This window comes from Rhinolophus sinicus, linkage group LG04, assembly GCF_036562045.2.
Source record: "Rhinolophus sinicus isolate RSC01 linkage group LG04, ASM3656204v1, whole genome shotgun sequence".
In the NCBI taxonomy this organism is placed as follows: domain Eukaryota; kingdom Metazoa; phylum Chordata; class Mammalia; order Chiroptera; family Rhinolophidae; genus Rhinolophus; species Rhinolophus sinicus.
In genome coordinates, this window is record NC_133754.1 from 72,288,865 (window position 1) to 72,309,180 (window position 20,316).

A 20,316-nucleotide genomic window follows, 5' to 3' on the forward strand; every position below is an offset into this window, starting at 1 on the left:
ACAAAAGAAAATGAATGTCATAACTTTCAACTTTTCTAGGCTTAAAAGAACACACACAAAGAGCCTGCTAAAGTCCCCAAATAAGAAAGATTTATTGCCTTATATATCTTGATTCAGTCACTTTAAAACTTGGTAATGTTATTTCCATAGGATCTCGAAGTACCAAGAACCAGATGCTAATTTTACAACAGCACTGTGTGATCTCAGAAGTTCTTAAATGATGCCACTAATAGTACCACATCATAAAGAAATGAGCCGACAAAGCAAGAAAATGTTCTTCAACAGTTCAAATGCTCAACCGAATATAAATCAAAACAATGATCAAAAGATTATTTCGTAACATGACTCATCACTATCAGAAATAGGAAAATTTCAACTCAAAAAGATTTCTTCATGTTTTAAGGTAATCTTCAAAAAGTACACATCGTGAATATTTTGGGATATAATACAATGAATAAAATAATCAAGGATGTGATTTTTTCATTTTAATTCTAGGAAAGTATTTTTCTATACTCGTACAACTATAAGCTACATACACAACAACTATTAGCTATTTAATCGGAAATGAGACCACCAAATAATCTTTAATAAAGTAATCTCACATGCCAAGAACATTGACAATGCTGCTGAATTATATGAAGAGTTCCAAAACACATAAAATATACAATAAATTGGGTTCTGTACAGACTCATTCACAGCTTAAAATAAATATGTCTGAGAAATGCTACAATCAACATAAATTACAAGTTGCAAAAATAGCAATCAAGAGCTGCTAAATGAATTTATTGAATAAAATGCAAGCATGCTTACAAAGAAAAGAATCAAACCAGAAATCGTCGACCTACTTCTTTTCCCAGTAAACGTGGCTAACAAAGGAACTATACAAAGGCTGTAGGATCCCAGGACCAGCAGTGTCAATAAGGTAGCATCATAATGCCTCTCTGAACCAGCCGGTGGGGTGAGTGTAGAATTAATAAATATTTTTGAAGAAATATCCGTTTCTGTACAACTGCGAAATCCTCCTGGTACAGTCATTTAAAAGGATCAAAGCAAGCTTAAGCAGGAAAAACTGCAGCCATGTTCACTCCCATATCCCTCATGCTGCCTCTTAGTGAATTAGAATGGAGGGGGGAAAAAAAATCTGTAGGCTCCCAGGCACTACACAGAACAGATTAAACCAGCTAGCAAATTGAACTAAGAAAGAGACTCATTGATGTGGATGCTTAATCTGCAACAGGGACACATCGCCACTAGACAGGCTCTGTGGGTACACGGTAAACCCCTTTGTTAAAAGACAAAAAGGAAAGGACAAAAGCATTTTACAACCTCCTTCAGCGTGTCAGACACGGTACTGAAACAGTGGCCAAGTCAACATGGCTGTCAATGGGAAACGCTGGGCAGCAGCTACAGAATGTGTCTGTTTCCAGTGTCACAAATCCCATCACGACAGTGCTCCCAGGGCACACTGATTCTGTTTTGGCAGTTTGCTTTTAAAATTCACATTGCAAACAGAGAAAACTGCAAGTGAAATGACCTTAAAATAATACATATATGAAATACCTTTTCAAATTCATAGAGAATTCTCTGTTACATGCAAACTCTTCTGATCCGATGCCACACTTCAAAATTCAAACAATAAGCAGGTAATAATCTTGTTTCCTTTTTAGTGACATATTCCAGTCTTCCTCAAGTTCTGGTATACTGCTACTTACTATCATAGGAAACCAGCTGCTGCCGCTAAATGAACTCTCCGAAACGTCCTTATTAATTCAGTCATTGATTCAATCAATGCCTTACCGTCCATAATCACATTCTCAATTCTGTCACATACTGGCTGAGAGCCCCTGGACCAGCGACAACCTCTCTGAGCCTCAATTACCTTATATATAAAATTGGAGTAACAGCAAAAGATACTTGAGAGAAAAACAAAAAGAAATAATGTGTGGTAACTCTGTGATAATGCTCCACACCCAGAAGGTTCAATAACTGTGACTCCACTTAGTCCCTATCCTCTCACCAGAAAGAGGAAATGAATCCCTCCTTAAGGCAGAGAGAACTCCCCTCATCCCCACTACATCTTTATATCTTATTTTATCCGGTATTCTAGTTATCTATGTAAACATAAACATCATCTTCTCCTCAACTACCTTTTAGATAAGAACCATCTCTTTTATATCCAGTATCTCTCACTGCATTTATCATGACGGTACACAGCAAGCACTCCAAAATTGTTCAAATGAACTAATCTGTGGATTATTTTGTGAGAAAATTCAAAAGGAAATAAGCAAATAAGTACTAAGACCAAATACATCTTTTGAATGAAAGGGATAGCTCTATTAATTCACCCATTTTATACACAGAATTTACATTAACTGACAACTTTAAAAATATTCTCCAGAGTTGAAATTACTTAAAATTTAGCCTGAAGTTACAATATATGTACTAGTCATACTACCCTGAATTGAGCCCCCATAATAAAAGATTATAAAACGTACATCTACAAAATACAGTCTTTTACAAAGTAAATGGAACTGAAGTTTTATCTTTTTTTCTGATTTCCAGTTGGCTTCCCAAGCCACTAGATCATTTTCTTTCCTTAAACAAACCAAAACACATCACCACTTCAAATGATATCACCATTCAGAATCTTCATGCAAAAAAATACCAGTTGCCTGTAACACATAAATATTTCAGTGTTTCATAGCACATTCATCAAGGAGAATGCCACTGAAAGAATGTTTTTCCTGCCCAACTTGTAAAGCAATTCCAAGGGAAAAGACGTATGCATATTTTCCCCTAAATCACAGAAATCAAAAATTCTGATAATTATCTGCAGCACACTAGTTTTTCTTATAGCTAGAGTTTCAACAACTGCCAAAGGCTGACGTTAGACCGACTTACAATTGTTGCTGTAAGTGCTCAGGTCACTGTGGGTGCTCGCAACAGAGGAGGTGCTTCCTGTCCTTCGCAGCGAAGATGTTTTCAAGGACGCTTTGGATCTAGGCAAAGTCACCCAAGAGGGCTGTGAAGTTTTCAAAGATGTAGGTTTTCCTTGGGGTTTAAAAAAAAAAAAAAACACCAAAATGTTTCCACTGCTCTTCAGTGTAAACTCAAACGCCTGCTCTAACAACTGAGTCAAAATATAACATGAATATTCAGAACCACGTAACTTCAGAGGAAATCTACACATCAACTTATTTTTTATCATTTAGAAGCAGAAGAGCAGAGATGGTGGTGAGGCAAGTGGGAGATGAGGAGGGTGGCTGTAACCCTGTCACCTCAAGGAATTAACTCACCTCTTATGTGACACAGGGATACATCAGAAGAGCCATGTGAGATGGAAGCTTTTGGCAAAGGTGAAATCAAACAATAAATAAACTGATATGACTTCCCCCCATACTGTTGATTAAAAAGTAAACCAATGAGCCCATTCACACGAGACTTTCATATAAAAAAATAGGAGAAAATTTTAAAACAACCAAACACGAAGGAAGAAAAATTAAATTTGATGAGGGAAAAAAACCTTCATTTTAAAAATATCTAATGTCTAACACCAGGTGGTGCTATGCTCTTAGTAGTATTCTTTTCCTCCCACCTTTTCATCTTTGCTCATTTGCCAAACTTAAATGGTCGTCACCCAAACGTCTCTTTCGTGCAGCAAACAGTAGTTCCATTTGTTAACAAAATATGTCTGCTTCATTCTTTGGCATCTTTGAAATCACACTATCCTGATGCTCACAGCAGCTACCTGAGTGTGGGCATTTCCCAAGTTTAAGCCTTTATTCTCAACTTTCTTCACACCCATCTCTCTTGGAGTCTGTTTTGTTTACTTTACTCTAACCACTGCCCTATATACTGTTTCCCCAAAAATAAGACCTAGCCAGACAATCAGCTCATATGCGTCTTTTGGAGTAAAAATTAATATAAGACCTGGCATTATATTATATTATATTATATTATATTATATTATATTATACCCGGTCTTATTTTACTATAAGACCGGGTCTTATCTAACATAATATAAGACCCAGTCTTTTATTAACATAACATAATATAAGACCTAGCTTTAGAGCTGATTGTCAGGCTAAGTCTTATTTTCAGGGAAACACGGTAGATGAATCCCAAATTCTCACCTGCAACCCTATCCTCCTCCTGAACCCCAATGCCACATTTTAAATTCCTTAGTGTTTCAACTTGGACAATTAGACAACTCCTACCTACTTCTGCTAACTTAACTCCATTTTTCCTTTTTTTCCAGCCTCGTAACACTGAAATCATCTTTTCCCCCTGCCAGATTATCACAGTCTAGTACCAAGTCTGTCAAGACAGTTACTCTATCACATAACTAAAGTTATCAAGAGTTGAAAAGAACTTAGGTGAAAATGATGGTGTCACATATTACTTATGGCACCATTACTGAGTAATTTGTCCAGAGAGTAATGTTCCTGCTTTGTCCGAATGATTTCACCTACAAAACTCTCATCTTAATAGAGCAAAAGGAATTGAAGCCTTAGGTCTGGCATTTAAGGGCAGCCACATGGCAGCTCCACCTGTTTCCAGCCTTACCCTGTACTATTCTTTTACGTAGGCACACGTTCTGCTCCAATCAACCTCCTTTTCTCTCTGACAGCAGGATGTTACTATTCTAATGCATTAGGGACATTTCTTTTCAAAGAGGTCTTATTCCTCTCAATCCAAATCCTACAAATCCTTAAGCCCCTGATATATTGCCTGAACTACTGTATTGGACACTGTGAAGTCCTGTCTTTCCATCCTTTCCACCTTCATCATGTTTATCTCCTGGATATGAAAACCAAGGTCATTATCCAATCTAAAATCTCTAATTCCCAATTATCTACAGGATGATGTTATTTTAATTCTCTTAATATCCAAAGGCACAAAAGGCAGTCCTAGGGCGATTCCTACCAACTTCTCCCTTATGCTTTGCCACATCCCCACCCCTCTATACACACACACACACACACATACACACGCACCTTATGTTTATTTCTCTAGATTATTTTACTCTATTCTTCTGCTTATAATTATCTTTGGGAATAAAATGGCTTCCTTTCCGTCTAGTCTTCTGTCTTGTCAATAGATGTTTCTTTTAAATCCTTGCCACTCATTTGCAGCCCCACCCCAGATCTATGAATCACAGTTTCCATTTTAACAAGATCTCCAGGTGATTCAAATACACATTCAGTATGAGAAGCGCTGTTAAGAATCACGACCTCTTTGTAAAGCCTTTCCTTCCAGGACATCTCCTTCTGTGTGCAATGGACCACACCTTCCTTTATGCTCATGCCGATACTTGCTTCTATCACAGTATCTGTATCAATATAGCTCTGGACTAGTCTCTACGGTACCTGAGAACAAGAAGAGTACCTCATTCCATTCTGTCCCTTAGGGTCCAACAAAGTATATAGCATAGAGTGAGACTTAAACTTTGCTGAATTAATTTTTCTTTTCAGGTCAAGAGTAAGTTGGGGGAAATAAGGAGAGGTTGGTAAAAGGGTACAAACTTCTATCAGATGAAAAAGGTCTGAAGATCTGATATAAAATATGGAGACTATAGTTGATAACACTATTATATAACTGAAATTTTCTAAGAGAGCAGAACTTATTCTTACAAAAAAAAACATATGAGGTGATGGCTCTGCTAATTAACTTGATGGTGGGGACCCTTTCCTAATATACAGAGGGTACCAAAAAAATGTATACACATTTTAAGAAAGGAAAACTGTATTAAAATCATAATACTCAATATATACTGATAACAAATGAATACAAGGCATATTTGACGTCTGCAATTACAAGCAGTGCTCAAAGTGGTAACCATCAGTGTCCAGACACTTCTGATTACAGCAAACCACTGCTTAAGCAATGTATACAAAGTGTCCACTTGTATACATTCTTTTGGCACCCCAGGTATACATATATCAAATCACCACAATGTACACTTTACATAGCTTACAATTTTATTTGTTCCTTATACCTCAACCAAGCTGGAAAAATAATAAATGTATAATTATAATAATGATAGTAATAAAGCTATTAAAAATGTTTTAAAGAGTAAATAAATTTTTATAATGTCTTCTCTCTATAATGTCTCATCTACATTGAAGCAATAAACACTTAAGCAATTTTTATAAGCTTATTTGTCCTTTGTTACTATTAGTAGACTCTTCAAATAGTATTAATTAAATAAAAGGAAACCCTCTTCTTTACATTCCTATAATTCCCATAAAAAAACAAGTAGTAGATATTAAATATCCATTTGAATTTTGTAATTACATTTAGCCACCAATTTTACATGCCTTTCGAGGTACAGAAAAACAAATTTTTTGGAATGCAAATTTACCAACTTGCTGCCTCTTCAGCATAATCATTCTGATGAGTCATCATCATCAAAAACAGTGAGCAAGTGTGGGCAAGTAACATGAAAATTTCTGGGCCACAGCCACAATGCAGTCAAGGCTCCACAAGTTTGGAAAACTGACTTATGTTTCAGAAAGGGATGTTTCATAGCATTGTTTCTGAAAGCATCATGGGTTTACCGACATTTTTCAGCATATCTCAGAATTACTATGACCCGTGGCCTCTGCTTCCAACACACAGCCTGGCCCCAGAAGCAAGCTTACCCCCAAGCCCAGTGATCTTTCTCTGACCTGCCGTATCTCATTTCACAAGTTGCATTGTCACCTCCAGCCACGCCATCCCCTCCACCTAATGGCAACTTTAAGTCCTATCCAAAGTCTTCCCTATTCTGCCGTTACATACTCTTAATTGTTATGTACTAAGGGTGCTGAATAATGTCTACCTGACCAAAGGATTGGCTCATTTGAAACTCAGAATAATCCTAACGGTGCATTACTATGACCATCTCCAGTTTATAGATGAGAAAACTACTTGGGTAGTTAAATAGCTTACTCCGATCACATACCTAACCAATGGCACTGAGGCCTACAATACAAGCAACTTACCACCAGCCCAATATGCCCTCTACTGTGCCACGGTACAGAGCATCCCAGTTACAAGGGAAGTGTCAGGCGTGAGGGCCAACCTGAGCTCCTCCTCTCACTAGAAGGGTGCGCTCCTAGAGTGCCATGGTAAAAAACACTGCGGACACAAAAAGGTATGTGCTTATTTCATCACGAGTTCCAACGTTCAACCTAACAGCAAAGTTGGTCTACAGGACCTGGAAGTAGTCTTCATGTAAAGAAGCAGTAGAACATAGACATCATAAGTGATATTGAAGTAAGATATGGCAATATTGGGCTGAGACTGTGAGTAACCTGAACACCAAATTCTTCACTGATGAAATCAATACAGGACTGCTCTGAGGTACAGTTCGGAAAAGGTGACGTTTAACAGTTCCCTTCACAGCATGTAACTTACCCCAGATGTCAACCATAAAGGTTTAAGATTTACCTCGAGATATTACTGACCTTAGTGGTTTATTGTAAGCACATGTCTTTGGCATAAACTTACATATAGACAACACTTTTGTTCTGATTCTACACTTACAACCATCTTTTGCCTAGGGAAAATATGGAAAGAATCACATTTGCACTTGGCCTTAGATGGTAACACAGAGAGTCTACTGGGTTTGAAACATGCCTTCATCTAACAAGCAATTTACTCAGGCAACCACCTTGGAAAACCTGATTAAATGTACTGTATTCATCAAAAAAACTCATTAACAAATACTTGGCAAAACTAAAAATCCAATAAAAAGATTTAAGTGAAAAAAGGACAATGTTAATATTATCCCATTTTAAGTACACTTATCTATATATTGAAAAATTCCAGAAGGACATACCAGAATTTTATGGGACTGTTATGGGATATAGTATAGTGGCACATGGAGAAAAAGAGAAGAAGGAATGGGGAATGTTCCCTCCATATTTTATATACTTATATATTACTCAATGTGAATTTGTTTTGTTATAATAAGCACATTTTTGTAAAAATTAATATTATAAATATTTAATAAAAATTAAAAAATATTTCATCAGATAAAAGACATTTAAGACAAAACAGATAAAGAAACCAAGAAAGTATAAATTGCATCAATAATTAAAGTAAGTAGATTCCAATAATCGTTTTTATTCCTATACATCTGTAAGCATTAGGTATTCTTTAAATCTACTAAGAAACAAAACAAAACAAAAAACTAAAGAAACCAGTGCCTTAATTGATGCTTTTATGTGGCTATGATGAAAACAGTCACATTACTACTGGAAAATTCTTTATCATACCATAATAGTATGTTTCCTAGGACTGGAAATTAAAGCCAAAGAATGAACTTCTAAATGGCACTCCTTTGTTCTGACACTTATATGAAATGATTCATTCTCTAGGAGAAAGATCCCAGGGCCTTCACAGGTATGCAGTATAATCCCTCAGCTCCAATTTGGCCTCCTCCATTCTTGAACGTAAAGCCTGGGAAAGAAGTTGGGTCCCACAGTGCTTACAAAACACGTTCAAAGTAATGTGAGAAGTTTCCAAAGCCACAGAAACACCTACCAGTCAAAGAAAGTTCTCATATCTGAACTCTCAATGAAACAAGAATGAATTCAGCTTTAATATATTTTTCATGAGGTTATTCACCATTGGAAAAATGACTTGCCACTTTTACATTTGATGAAATTTATGGGTTTTGAAGATGTTTCATTTAGTTTTTTAAAACGTGACTACTGTATTGCCTATAAGAGAGAACACAGATCATCTTAATAAAAATCTAGACAATGCATTCACATAAGGGGTTGTGTTATACGAGTACTCACTTGTTTACATAGTAAGGTAACTGCAAGTAATCACAAAGCTTAAATGTATAGGGTGCTAGAAACACCTGACAGCTTCCTGTAGAATTCACTACCAAGTGTTTTTAGTAACAATCACAAACTACTAGACAATACGTTGTAGCTCATCATATTAAAATATTTTGTTCTGTGATTTGCATTGCTCGGTAGGAGCACGGGTGTCATGGGAAAGAAAAAGAAAATGAGACTGGAAAGGAGGATAGTTTACAATTGGCATTAAATAGTTAAAGATGGCATTAAATGCCAGCCTAAGAATTTTAGACCTGAATTGTTGGCAGTGGGGTGTGGTGGGCAGGTGGAGAGGGAGGGGCACTGCAATTCCTTAGCACCTGCATCAGGACTTGATCATGTGGCAGTAAGTAGCATGCAGAACTGACTGAAGGGACGAGTCTGAAATCAGGAAAACACCTTAGGAGGCTAATGCACCTGTCAGGGCTAGGGGCACTGGGAATTTTAACTAGACAATGAAAAGGAGATTACTGAGGTCGGTCTGTAATATATCAACTACCTATTAATACATATAGTTTAAAATATAGATTATTATATCACATAAAACATAATAATTAATAATAAAGCATGCAAGTGGCAGGCTCATTAAATATTAGAATCAGGAGGAGAAAATTCCAAATAAACAGACATAGTTAAAATACAAAAAGTGAGAATATGTTTATAGCTATAATTATAACTTGGGTACTTTAAACATAACTATATAGAGAAAGTGACCTTTGGAGTAATTACCTACAGTAACTAGGAATTATTATAAAATTAAAGTAAGTAGGTCCAAAGGGATAAAAAAATAACAATAATTTACGGAAGAAATAAATTATACATACTCGAAACTGTGGCTGCAGGTTCATTCTCAATTAACCCAAAAAGACCAAATTCTCTCATTAATACTAAGGTGGATGTTAAAAACTTTACCTTCAATGCTAGAGTATTATTGTCTAAAAACTCCTTAAATAAACCTGATACAATGCTTACAAAATAAACATTGTACAGTAATCAACAGCTTTCTGACGTACCAGGAAAAAAACAGACAAAAGATCCTTTATTTCAGCAACAAGTAGTCAAACATACACATAAACATGTACATTCAACACACACTGTTTTTATGAATAAATTTATCAAAATGTGCTCATATTGTGGAAAAATACAAAAATAAGGAGCATAAAATATTTGAATAAGTAGACATTCATGTTAATTCTTCTCTGAATATATGAATTGAATGCTATTCCCATCTAAATCCACATGTGTTTGTTTTTAAAGGAAGAATTAGAATTTTTTAAAACAATTTAAATTAGCCTAGAGTAAGTAAGAATAGCCAAAAAATTCTAGAGCATAAAAAAATGAAAAAGACTACAAGTCAACAACAAAACAAATAATCTGATTAAAAAATGGGGAAAGGACTTGAGTAGACCTTTCTCCAAAGATATACAAATGGCCAACAGAGCACATGAAAAAATGCTCAACATCATTAGTCATTTGGGAAATGCAAATCAAAACCACAGTAAGGTATCAGTTTATACCTATTAAAATGGCTATCATAAAAACAGAAAATAACAAATGTCAGTAAGGATGCAGAGAAATTGGAACCCTGTGCATTGCTGGTAGAAAAATAAAATGGTGCAGTTACTATGGAAAATGGTAGGGTGATTCCTCAAAAAACTAAAAATAGAACCATATGATCCAGCAATTCCAATGCTGAATATATACCCAAATAATTGGAAGCAAGATCTTAAAATGGCATCTGTACACACGTCTCAGCATTATTCACAATAGCCAAAAGGTGGAAGCAACCCAAGAGCCCATTGATAGATGAATGGATAAACAAAAGGTGGCACATACATACAGTGAAATATTACTCATCCTTAACGAAAGGAAATTCTGACACATGCTACAACATGCATGCATCTTGAAGACTTTATGCTAAGTGAAATAAGCCAGTCACAAAAGGACAAATATTATATGATTCCTCTTATATGACATACCTAGAGTAGTCAAATTCAGAGACAGAAAGTAGAATGGTGGTTGCCAGGGGCTGGGAGGAGGGGAGAATGAGGAGTTAGTGTTTAACGGGTAAAGAGTTTAGTTGGGGAAGATGAAAAGTTCTAGAGATAGGACAGTGGCAATGTTTGAACAACAGTTTGAATGTACTTAATACCACTGAACTGTACATTTAAAATTGGTTCAAATGGTAAATTTTATGTACTATCTATCTTACCACAATAAAAAAAACTTTCAAAAATTAGGAGAATAAACTTGTGCTACTAGTTATTATATTATAAAATAGCAAAAGTTTATTACTGGCATAAAACTATATTGACAGACTAACAAACTGGTGTATAAACCTCAGAAATATAAAAATTCAGAATAGGATAAGGGGGACATTCATTTGTGATATTAAAATATTTGAAGTTAAAAGAGTTAAAAGTTTGAGAAGCAGTATGGTGTAGTGATTAAAAGTCAACAATCTAGAGCCAGACTGCCTAGGTTACAACCCAGCTCCACTACACGTGGCTGTGAGCAAGTTACTTAACCTCTCTGAGGCTCTATTTCCTCAAATGTAAGAATGGGGGTGATTATAGTGGTACTTACTGCATAGGTTCTTGTGCGAGTTAAATGAGTTTATATTTTTAAAATGCTTACAAGAGTACCTGGCAAACAGTAAGTGACACAAATATAAACTACTAGTTCTCACCATCAAAAAAAATAAAATTGGGTTAAAAAGTAAAGGGGTTAAAACAAAACCATATAAATTAATGATATTAAATATAGATCAATCTTCTCTGTCAGTAGAAGTCTTGTTAAGCATAAAAAATAGGAACAATTAAAGGGAAAGATGTATTTGACAATATAAAAATGGAAATTTTTAAAATCACCATATGCAAAATAAAAAGTCGTAGAGTAAATAAAATACAGGACAAAAGACGAGACAATATCAAACCAACAAAAAAGAATCATATGGCCTAAAATATAAGTGAGCCAAAGCTCCCAACAAGAGAGTAACTGAAAATAGTGAATACAAACTTTTTTTTTATTAATTTAACCATTTAACCTGATTGTGTCTATTACTTTTCCTGGCTCCCCAATTATTCTTAATCTCTATTTGCATTGCTCACATCCTATAGAAAAGATTAAAACGCCAAATACTTGTGTTCCCAACCTTTCTTCAAGTTAGGAGCGACTCTGTGATCCAAGCTGTGCAGTAAGACTTCAAGAGTGCTAGGGGTTAAGACGCTGAATAAAATTTTTCCTCCCTGATAAATGTGGATAGGCATGTCAGGAGGAAGCACCTGCTCTGAGCCGCTGTCCCTGGCTTCTAGCCTTTGTACACAGTAGCAGAAGGACTTCACATTTGGACCCTATTTAAACCGAAAAGTCACTGACAAAAGCAACATGCTGAGTCGGGAAGAGCAGGACAGAAAGATGACATTATTGAATCACCAAACCTGGAACTGCCTACTTATCTCTTGACTTCCTGTTAAATAAACACAGAACCTTCTGGTTTAAATCAAATTGGTTTAACTACCATAGTCCCATTACGGTAGTTGATGCAGTTGATTCCTTCTTTTTCCTCGAAACACTTTCTTCACTTGGCTTTCAGAACACTACTTTTTTTTTTTTTCAATTAAAGTTTTTTTGGGTGATAATGGTAAGTTATAGGTTTCAGCGGTGCAATTTGTAATACATCATCTATATATCACGTCGAGTGTTCACCACCCAGTCAGTTCTCCTTCCATCACCATATATTTGATCCCGTTTACCCTCTTCTACCATCGCCCCTACCCCCTTACCCTCTGGTAACCACTAAACTATTATGTGTCTATGAGTTTTTGTTTGTTTGTCTTGTTCCTTTGTTTTCTGTTTTACGTCCCCCATATCAGTGAAATCATATGGTTCTTGACTTTTTCTGTCTGACTTATTTCACTTAGCATAATAATCTCAAGATCCATCCATGTTGTCACAAATGGCATTATTTCATCTTTTCTTATGGCAGAATAGTATTCCATGGTGCATATATACTACATCTTTTTTATCCAATAATCTATGGAAGGACACTTTGGTTGTTTCCATATCTCAGCCACCATAAATAAAGCTTATCTGTAAAGATATATGTGCTCTGATGTTCACTGCAGAACACCACGCTTGACTGACTTCCCTCCTACCTTCCTGGCTGTTGCTTCTTGGTCTCCTTTGTGATTCCTCCTCATCTCCCTAGCCCTTGAAAGCTTAGGAGTATCCCAGAGGTGCTTTGTAGTACTGCAGGTGCCATCGATCTGTCCTCTTTCTACATTTACTCTCTTGGTGATCTCATCCAGTTTAGTGGCTTTAGATGCCATCCAGTGTTGAGGAATCCAAAATGTATATCCATAGACCAGGCTTCTCCTATGTACTCTAGACTTTTATATCCAGCTTTCTACTCTGCACTTTCACTTACATATCCTTCATCTCAACTTAATATCACTATAACTGAACTCCAGATATCCAACTCCAACTCCACCCCCATCTTAATTAATGGCGATATCACCCTTCCACTGCTCACACCAAAATGTGCATAGTCCTCTCTGACTCCTTTCTTTTGCTCTCACCCCTCTCATCTCATCTAAGAAAATCCTGTTGATTTTACCTTCAGCGTGTATACCTAGAATCTGACCAGCCCCCACTGCCACAACCTCCTGCCGTGATTATAGCACTGCCGCCTCACTGAGCTCCCTGGTCCTCACCCCCATTCAACGTATTCTCCACATAACTATCAGGGTGATCCTGTTAAAATTTAAGTCACTTTGGTTAAAAGCCAAAGTCCTTATAATTTTCAAGACTGTACATGACCTGCCACTCCACTACCTGTCAAACCTCACCTCCAATTGCATTTTTCCTCTCTTTATTCCTTGCTATTTCTAGGATACATTAGTCAAACTCCACCTCATGAGACTCTACCCGCTGTTCATTCTGATTGGTTTTCATCCAGATATTCATATAGCTGGTCCTTACTTAAAAGCCACCTTTCCCTGGCCACATTAACCAAAATTTCTGTCCCCTCTCACACATGTGTGTGTGCATGCACACACATACATACATACACACACACACACACACTTCATATCCCCTTTCTGTGTGTTAGTATTTTTCATCTCTCCTTAGAACTTTACACTATCAAACATCTTATACACTTTATTTACCTGTGTATAGACAGCCTGTCTCTCTCCCACAGAATGTAATTTCAAGGAGGAAACATTTTGATCTTTATTCACTTCTGTACCTCAGCACTTTGATCATAGAATCTACATTTATTCAATAAATATTTGAGTGCCAAGCACATTCCAATTAAAATAACATTTTGCACTTTCCTAAATAGTACATATTTGGCAAGAGTGCTAGAAATGTCAAAATACTGGCCAGGATGTTGGGAAAACACTCATATACTCAGAGTAGGGGCACAGACACGTATGCTGTTTCTGAAGGGCAACTTGGTGACATGAATTAAAAGCCTTAAAAAAGGCCACGCCCTCTGATTCCACCAAAAGGAATGTAGCCAGGGAATTTATCATAGCAGCTCATGTACTTATGAACAAAGTTCTTCAGTGTCGAGTTGTTTACATACTAAAAAAATACTAGAAACAACCTAATGTCAAAAGGAATCTGAAGAAATACATCATAGCACATTCAGATGATGAAATGTTGTACAGCCATTTAAAATCATGCTATTAAAGAACATTTAAGAATCTAGGAAAATAGGCACAATACCTTAAAATGAAAAAGAAAATTCAATTAACTAAAGTGCCTACTGACTGTTAGATACAGAGTCTCTAAAATACTAGGAACTGTTTGTCCCTGTTAAATATATGTAAGTATCTGTGCATGAGAATGTGCAAAAAGAAAGGCATTGAATAGTTATAAATTATGATGTTCAAAACTATTTGGATTGATGAGATTAAAGGTGAGGCTTATTTTTTTTTCCTCCCCACTTTTCACTTAAAGTACTATATCTTTAAATAGTCTACTGGGAAGGGGACAGTGGCAACCTGATGAGCTATCCAAATTAACCAGTTACTCCAGATAGGAGAGGGGTAGAACAAGGCTTGCCTTGCTTGGGGCAATGGTTCCCTTCCTGACCCTGACAGACCAGAGCTCTGTCTGGCCCTATGTGCTTTGCCAACTGCCTGAACACCAATGCACTGTGTCCTAGTTACCCACATGCTCTTCTCCATCTGTCTACACATCTGTACTGAATGCCCTCAATCTTTACATTCTATACTCTCAACCCTAACTGCTCCTTCATTCCTATTTCCTAGTGTACCAGCCAAGTCCAGAAAAATGCTTCCATCCATATATATCCTTTTTATTTCTGGGATCTCAGTGGCAAAAATTAAATAGCACAAAGCATCAACACTAGACCAAGACTAGTCCTTACTTACATAAGGTTGTACCTCTATTATACTATTATAGAATTACCTATTATCATAGCAAGAAAGAATTTCACCAAACTTAGGTATTGGTTATCCACCCCCTTCTGAAATCCTATAGTTCGTTTGTTTTAGTATTATAAGGGCAGACGTGATGAGGGATGAACTCATTGTCTCCCCTATTTAAGCTGATAATACCTGGAGGGCAAGAACCGTGTCTTACTCATCCCACGATTCCTCAGAATCTAGAGTGTGACGTGCATAGTATACTCTCTCATACTGCCTGTGAAGTGAATGAATTATCTTCCAGAACGTAACAATTCAGTAACACTCTACATTTATACAGAGGGTGTCCCAAAAAGTATACACATTTTAAGAAAGGAAAAAACTGCATTAAAATTGGAATACTCAATATATACTGATAACAAAAGATGAATACAAATCATGTGTACACATTTTTTGTGGCACCCCTGGTATATGGCAAAATGTGACTTTAGCATTCACATTCTTGAGTTAGCCAAGGCAATATTTTACGAATAGGGTACAAGAAACTGTACTTTGCATAACCATTACCGTTTGCTTAAATTCAAGAGTAAGCGTGAAAGAAAAAGTCATGGCAGTACAAGCGAGTCACAACAAAAACATAACTTTTAAGAGGGTGATAATTTGACAGAGAAACAAGAACATCCCACAAAGCAAGGTTCTCCTGATGACCTGAATTACATAGAAACATAGTGTTCATGGTGATGCTGTTAGTACCTGCCTCTGCAAGTGTGTTCACAAGATGTCTGCTGCTTCAGGCAGAAATTAAACAAACATAACTCCATAAATCACGGGCCTGGGAACATGCGTCCTGCAACTAAGGGTGTAATAAACCAAAGACTTAGAGGGGTTGCATCCTTTCCATGGCTACCATACAAAGATGAACAAGGGTCTTCATATGTTCATCAGCAAATTTATTTACCTGATCGTGAATGAGCTCGCCTGGCACTCACCCTAAGAATTCCTAATAAGAACAAGGAAGGCACATGGTGAGCTTCCTGGCTCATTAGAAGCCAAGTTCATTAGCAGAGCTACTCTGAAGAATGAGATCATTGAGATTCAAAACCAAACATATTCTTAAGTCTATTTTCTTTTCTAATATTACAAAAATAAGCAAATCAATAACATGTGCACAAACTCACTTGAACAAAATCACGTAACTTCATAAAAGTGAGTTGGAAAATAAAAGAAAGAAGAAGCTGCCCAGCCCATTCTCCACAGCTGCTACTCTGAATTTTAACTTTTAAAACCTCTGTTTAATCTCCAAGTGGATCTATATTTACACACTACTGCATTGCCTTTTTCTCTTTTTTTTCTTAATTAAAGTTTATTGGGTGACAAAGAAGCAAGACAAACAAACAAACAAAAACTCATAGACACAGACAATAGTTGATGGTTGCCAGAGGGTAAGGGGAGAGAGGGGGTGGTAGAAGAGGGTAAAGGGGGGTCAAATACATGGTGATGGAAGAACTGAGAACACACCACATGATATATAGACGATGCATTACAGAACTGTACACGTGAAACCAATGTAACTTTACTCACCATTGCCTTCTTTATTTCAAAGAGTTACTTGCCTGTGCACTGGATCCATCCCGATGCCTCCATCACCTGGTTGTCACAGCCATCCCTGGCGCTCTATGTTTATCCACTCTTTTCCCAGAGGCTTCCTTAGCCTCTATACATCTGTACTGTCTTAAACCTCAGCAAACATGCACACACCCCTTTGAAGTACGTCTCAGTCTTTAGTCTCTTCAATGCAGCATGACCCAAACTAGACCCACTGTTCTTCTGACCACTTCTTCTTGCTACTCTAGTCCCTATTTTGCTTCATGGACACCGAAACAAGAAAGCTGACCAGACACTTAGGATTATTGACCACCCATAGAGCCTACCAGATCCTCTTCCTCCAAAACATTTTTAATATTTTCACTCTGCTTTCAATTCCCAAATTCTGGTATGATTCTTATGAGTCTGCGTCTAGACTATTAGAATTGACGTGCCTTCACCTTCCTGAGGCTCATCTATCACTTACCCCGACACACAGTCTGCTCATGGCATGCTCACTCTCCCCATACACACCACATCCTTTCAAAACTCTACATTTGCACCCTGGGGATGCCAGAAACCTTCCATGCCTGGCCAACTCCTCCAGGAACATTCCAAAGCCAGTTCAAATGTCACTGTTCTTCTCCTGTCTTCCCTCAGGCTTAGTGGTGTCCATTTACTGTGAACACACAGTACTTCATACAAGTCTCCACTCAGATCAAGCCAGGCAACATTTTTCAACACCTGTTGCATAATAGGGACACTGTGTTGAGCACTGGAAAATATAAAAATAACTAAGACCTAGACTCTATTCTTATGAATCTCAGTTTTATAGGGGACAGATATGCAAGAAAATAATCACAGGACAGCCCAATAAACGCAAAATGTCACAGAAGCCAGGATGGTTCAGCAGGGGTTTGAAAAATGAAGGGTTTGCATTCAAATGATCTGTGGAAACACCCCTTTTCACCTCACCCTCCAACTAGTGAGCTCACTAAAAGGGTATTAATCATGCCTGTATTCTCAGAACCTAGCAGACCGTGCAGCACGTAGCAGGCACTCAAAACATTTCTTGAACGGAAAAATAAGAAATTGCACAGTTACATATTAAACATGGTTTGTGAATCATTCCATATAGCAATCGTCTCTAAAATTACTTTGCCAAGTGAGAAAAATTGTGCGGAATACCTGCAAAATGATTAAGAATTTACAGTGATGTCGTTAGTAAGGGAGAGAAGTGAGACACTTGTCTCCCAGGTGCTTACAAGGTGCTGCTTGGTTGGCCTTCACCTCACTCCCCAGGCCCCAGGCCCCACCACACACACTGGGCAGCTCGCTGTTCCACAGGCACCCCCCACACTGCCTCACCTTGACTTTGCATTTGCTGTTCCCTCTGCCTGGAAAGTCCTTCCATCTGATGTCCAAACGTTTCCCTCCTCCTACTCCCTCCAGGTGTTGGCTCCAATGTTACCTGCTCTGTGAGGCCATTCGTGGCCACCCTATTTAAAAATCTAACTCTCTTCACGTCTGTTTTACTCCTCAACACAGATCATCATCTTATATGCTAAACAGTGTATTTAGTTTATTTTCTGACTTGCCTTACTAGAATTCAAACTCCACGAAGGCAAGAATTTATCTCTTGTGACTCTTCATTCTCAGCACACCGGGCACTCAATAGCTGTTTGTTAAAGGAATAACAGCGTGTTGGGACTACTGCATGTATATAATAGAGGTTAAAAGCAGATACCCCAGGACCAGACTCCCTGGGGTAACTCTGGGCAAGTTACTTAAGCTTTCAAAACTTCCAATTGATCAACTGTAGAATGGGGATAAGTATCGTATCTATACCTCAGGAGCTGTGAGAATTAAATGAAATGATGCACTTAGAAAGCTGAGAACAATGCCTGGCCCTATCCTTCGCACTCAAAACACATTACTACAGTACTATTATGATTTTTATCATAAGTAAAGAAACCTAAGATACATTCTTTAAAAAGTGTTTTGGGGCCGGCCCGGTGGCTCAGGCGGTTAGAACTCCATGCTCCTAACTCCAAAGGCTGCCGGCTCGATTCCCACATGGGTCAGTAGGCTCTCAACCACAAGGTTGCCAGTTCAATTCCTCGACTCCCGCAAGGGATGGTGGGCAGTGCCCCCTGCAACTAAAATTGAACATGGCACCTTGAGCTGAGCTGCCGCTGAGCTCCCGGATGGCTCAGTTGGTTGGAGCACGTCCTCTCAACCACAAGGTTGCCGGTTCGACTCCCGCAAGGGATGGTGGGCTGTGCCCTCTGCAACTAGCAACGGCAACTGGACCTGGAGCTGAGCTGCGCCCTCCACAACTAAGACTGAAAGAACAACAACTTGAAGCTGAACAGAACGCTCCACAACTAAGATTGAAAGGACAACAACTTGACTTGGAGAAAAGTCCTGGAAGTGCACACTGTTCCCCAATAAAGTCCTGTTCCCCTTCCCCAATAAAATCTTTAAAAAAAAAAAAAGTGTTTTAATTATATACAAATATAAAAAAATATCTACAAGCAACACATTAAAGTTAGCTTTTAGCATAAGTATAACATGATAATTTCTGGGTTTTAATAATGAATTTATGTGAGCACGTGAATAAATTTCTCATAATTTTCCTTCTTCTCTCCCTCAAACTCAAGCCTAGAAAAGGCTAAAATAATATAAAAAATTGAAAAGATTTTAAATTCCCTTTAACACTAAACAAAAAATCAGTTTACGAAAGCAACTAAGAAGGAAACAACTTAGCAAAAAAGAAGAGATCTACAGGATAGGCAAGTCTTTACAAGTTGGGGATGTACTCCTGGTTGGAGAGGAATTTATTTTATTAACCCACAATAAACTGGATTAAAAGAAAGGTGTACCCTTTTGAAATGTTATTTCTCTTTTTCGAAAAGAAAACTAAAGACTATCTCTTTCATGAAGCCTTTCTTTAGATTAGGCTCTGGTAAAATCAGACAAGCCCCAGAACATTTTTTTCTCCGAAGTCTTAAAGCACATGGGAGCTTTTTCCATATCTTTTCCACACCCTTTACACATACAGCCCTTTGTGCTGCTCTGTGACTGCTGCATAAACATGCATGTGCCCTCCCAGGGTAGGCTAAAGGAGCCACAGGACAGGGAGTGTATTTTGCACTATTTCCGTAATCCTGCCTGGCTCAGGCTGGTCACTGGAAGGGCAATTACATGTCTATGTGAAGGCACACACACATTTATAATCTAAAACCTGGTAAGAACTGGTATTGCCTCTGAAAGAGGTGGCAGGCAGGTCTCTGAAGATGCTTGAATGGATCATGAAGTAATTTACTAAGCTGTCATGCATTCAGCAAAATTAATTTTCAATACCCCTGTAAAATCACCTATATCATGGTAAACTGATTCAGAATTTCAAGCCAAGGGCCTCAAAAAAGAAATGCCTCAATTCCTAAGCCATTCGCTGAGCATAAAAATTTTAATTTTTTAAAACTCACGGT

General features: G+C 37.6%; 1 protein-coding gene across 4 annotated transcripts in view; it reads right to left on the reverse strand.

The window, feature by feature from the left end:
• MTUS1 (microtubule associated scaffold protein 1) overlaps positions 1–20,316 on the reverse strand; it is a 140,515-nt gene that overhangs the window by 70,020 nt on the left and 50,179 nt on the right. For 2 of the 4 annotated variants that reach the window (XM_019737995.2, XM_074329730.1), the window contains exon 5: positions 2,902–3,051. The exons of 1 other annotated variant lie outside the window; for it this stretch is intronic. In XM_019737995.2, coding sequence (XP_019593554.2) covers positions 2,902–3,051 — 150 coding nt within the window. Of the gene's footprint in view, positions 1–845; positions 1,113–2,901; positions 3,052–20,316 lie in introns of those variants that run through there. One more of the 4 variants, XM_019737998.2, reaches the window with a different exon arrangement.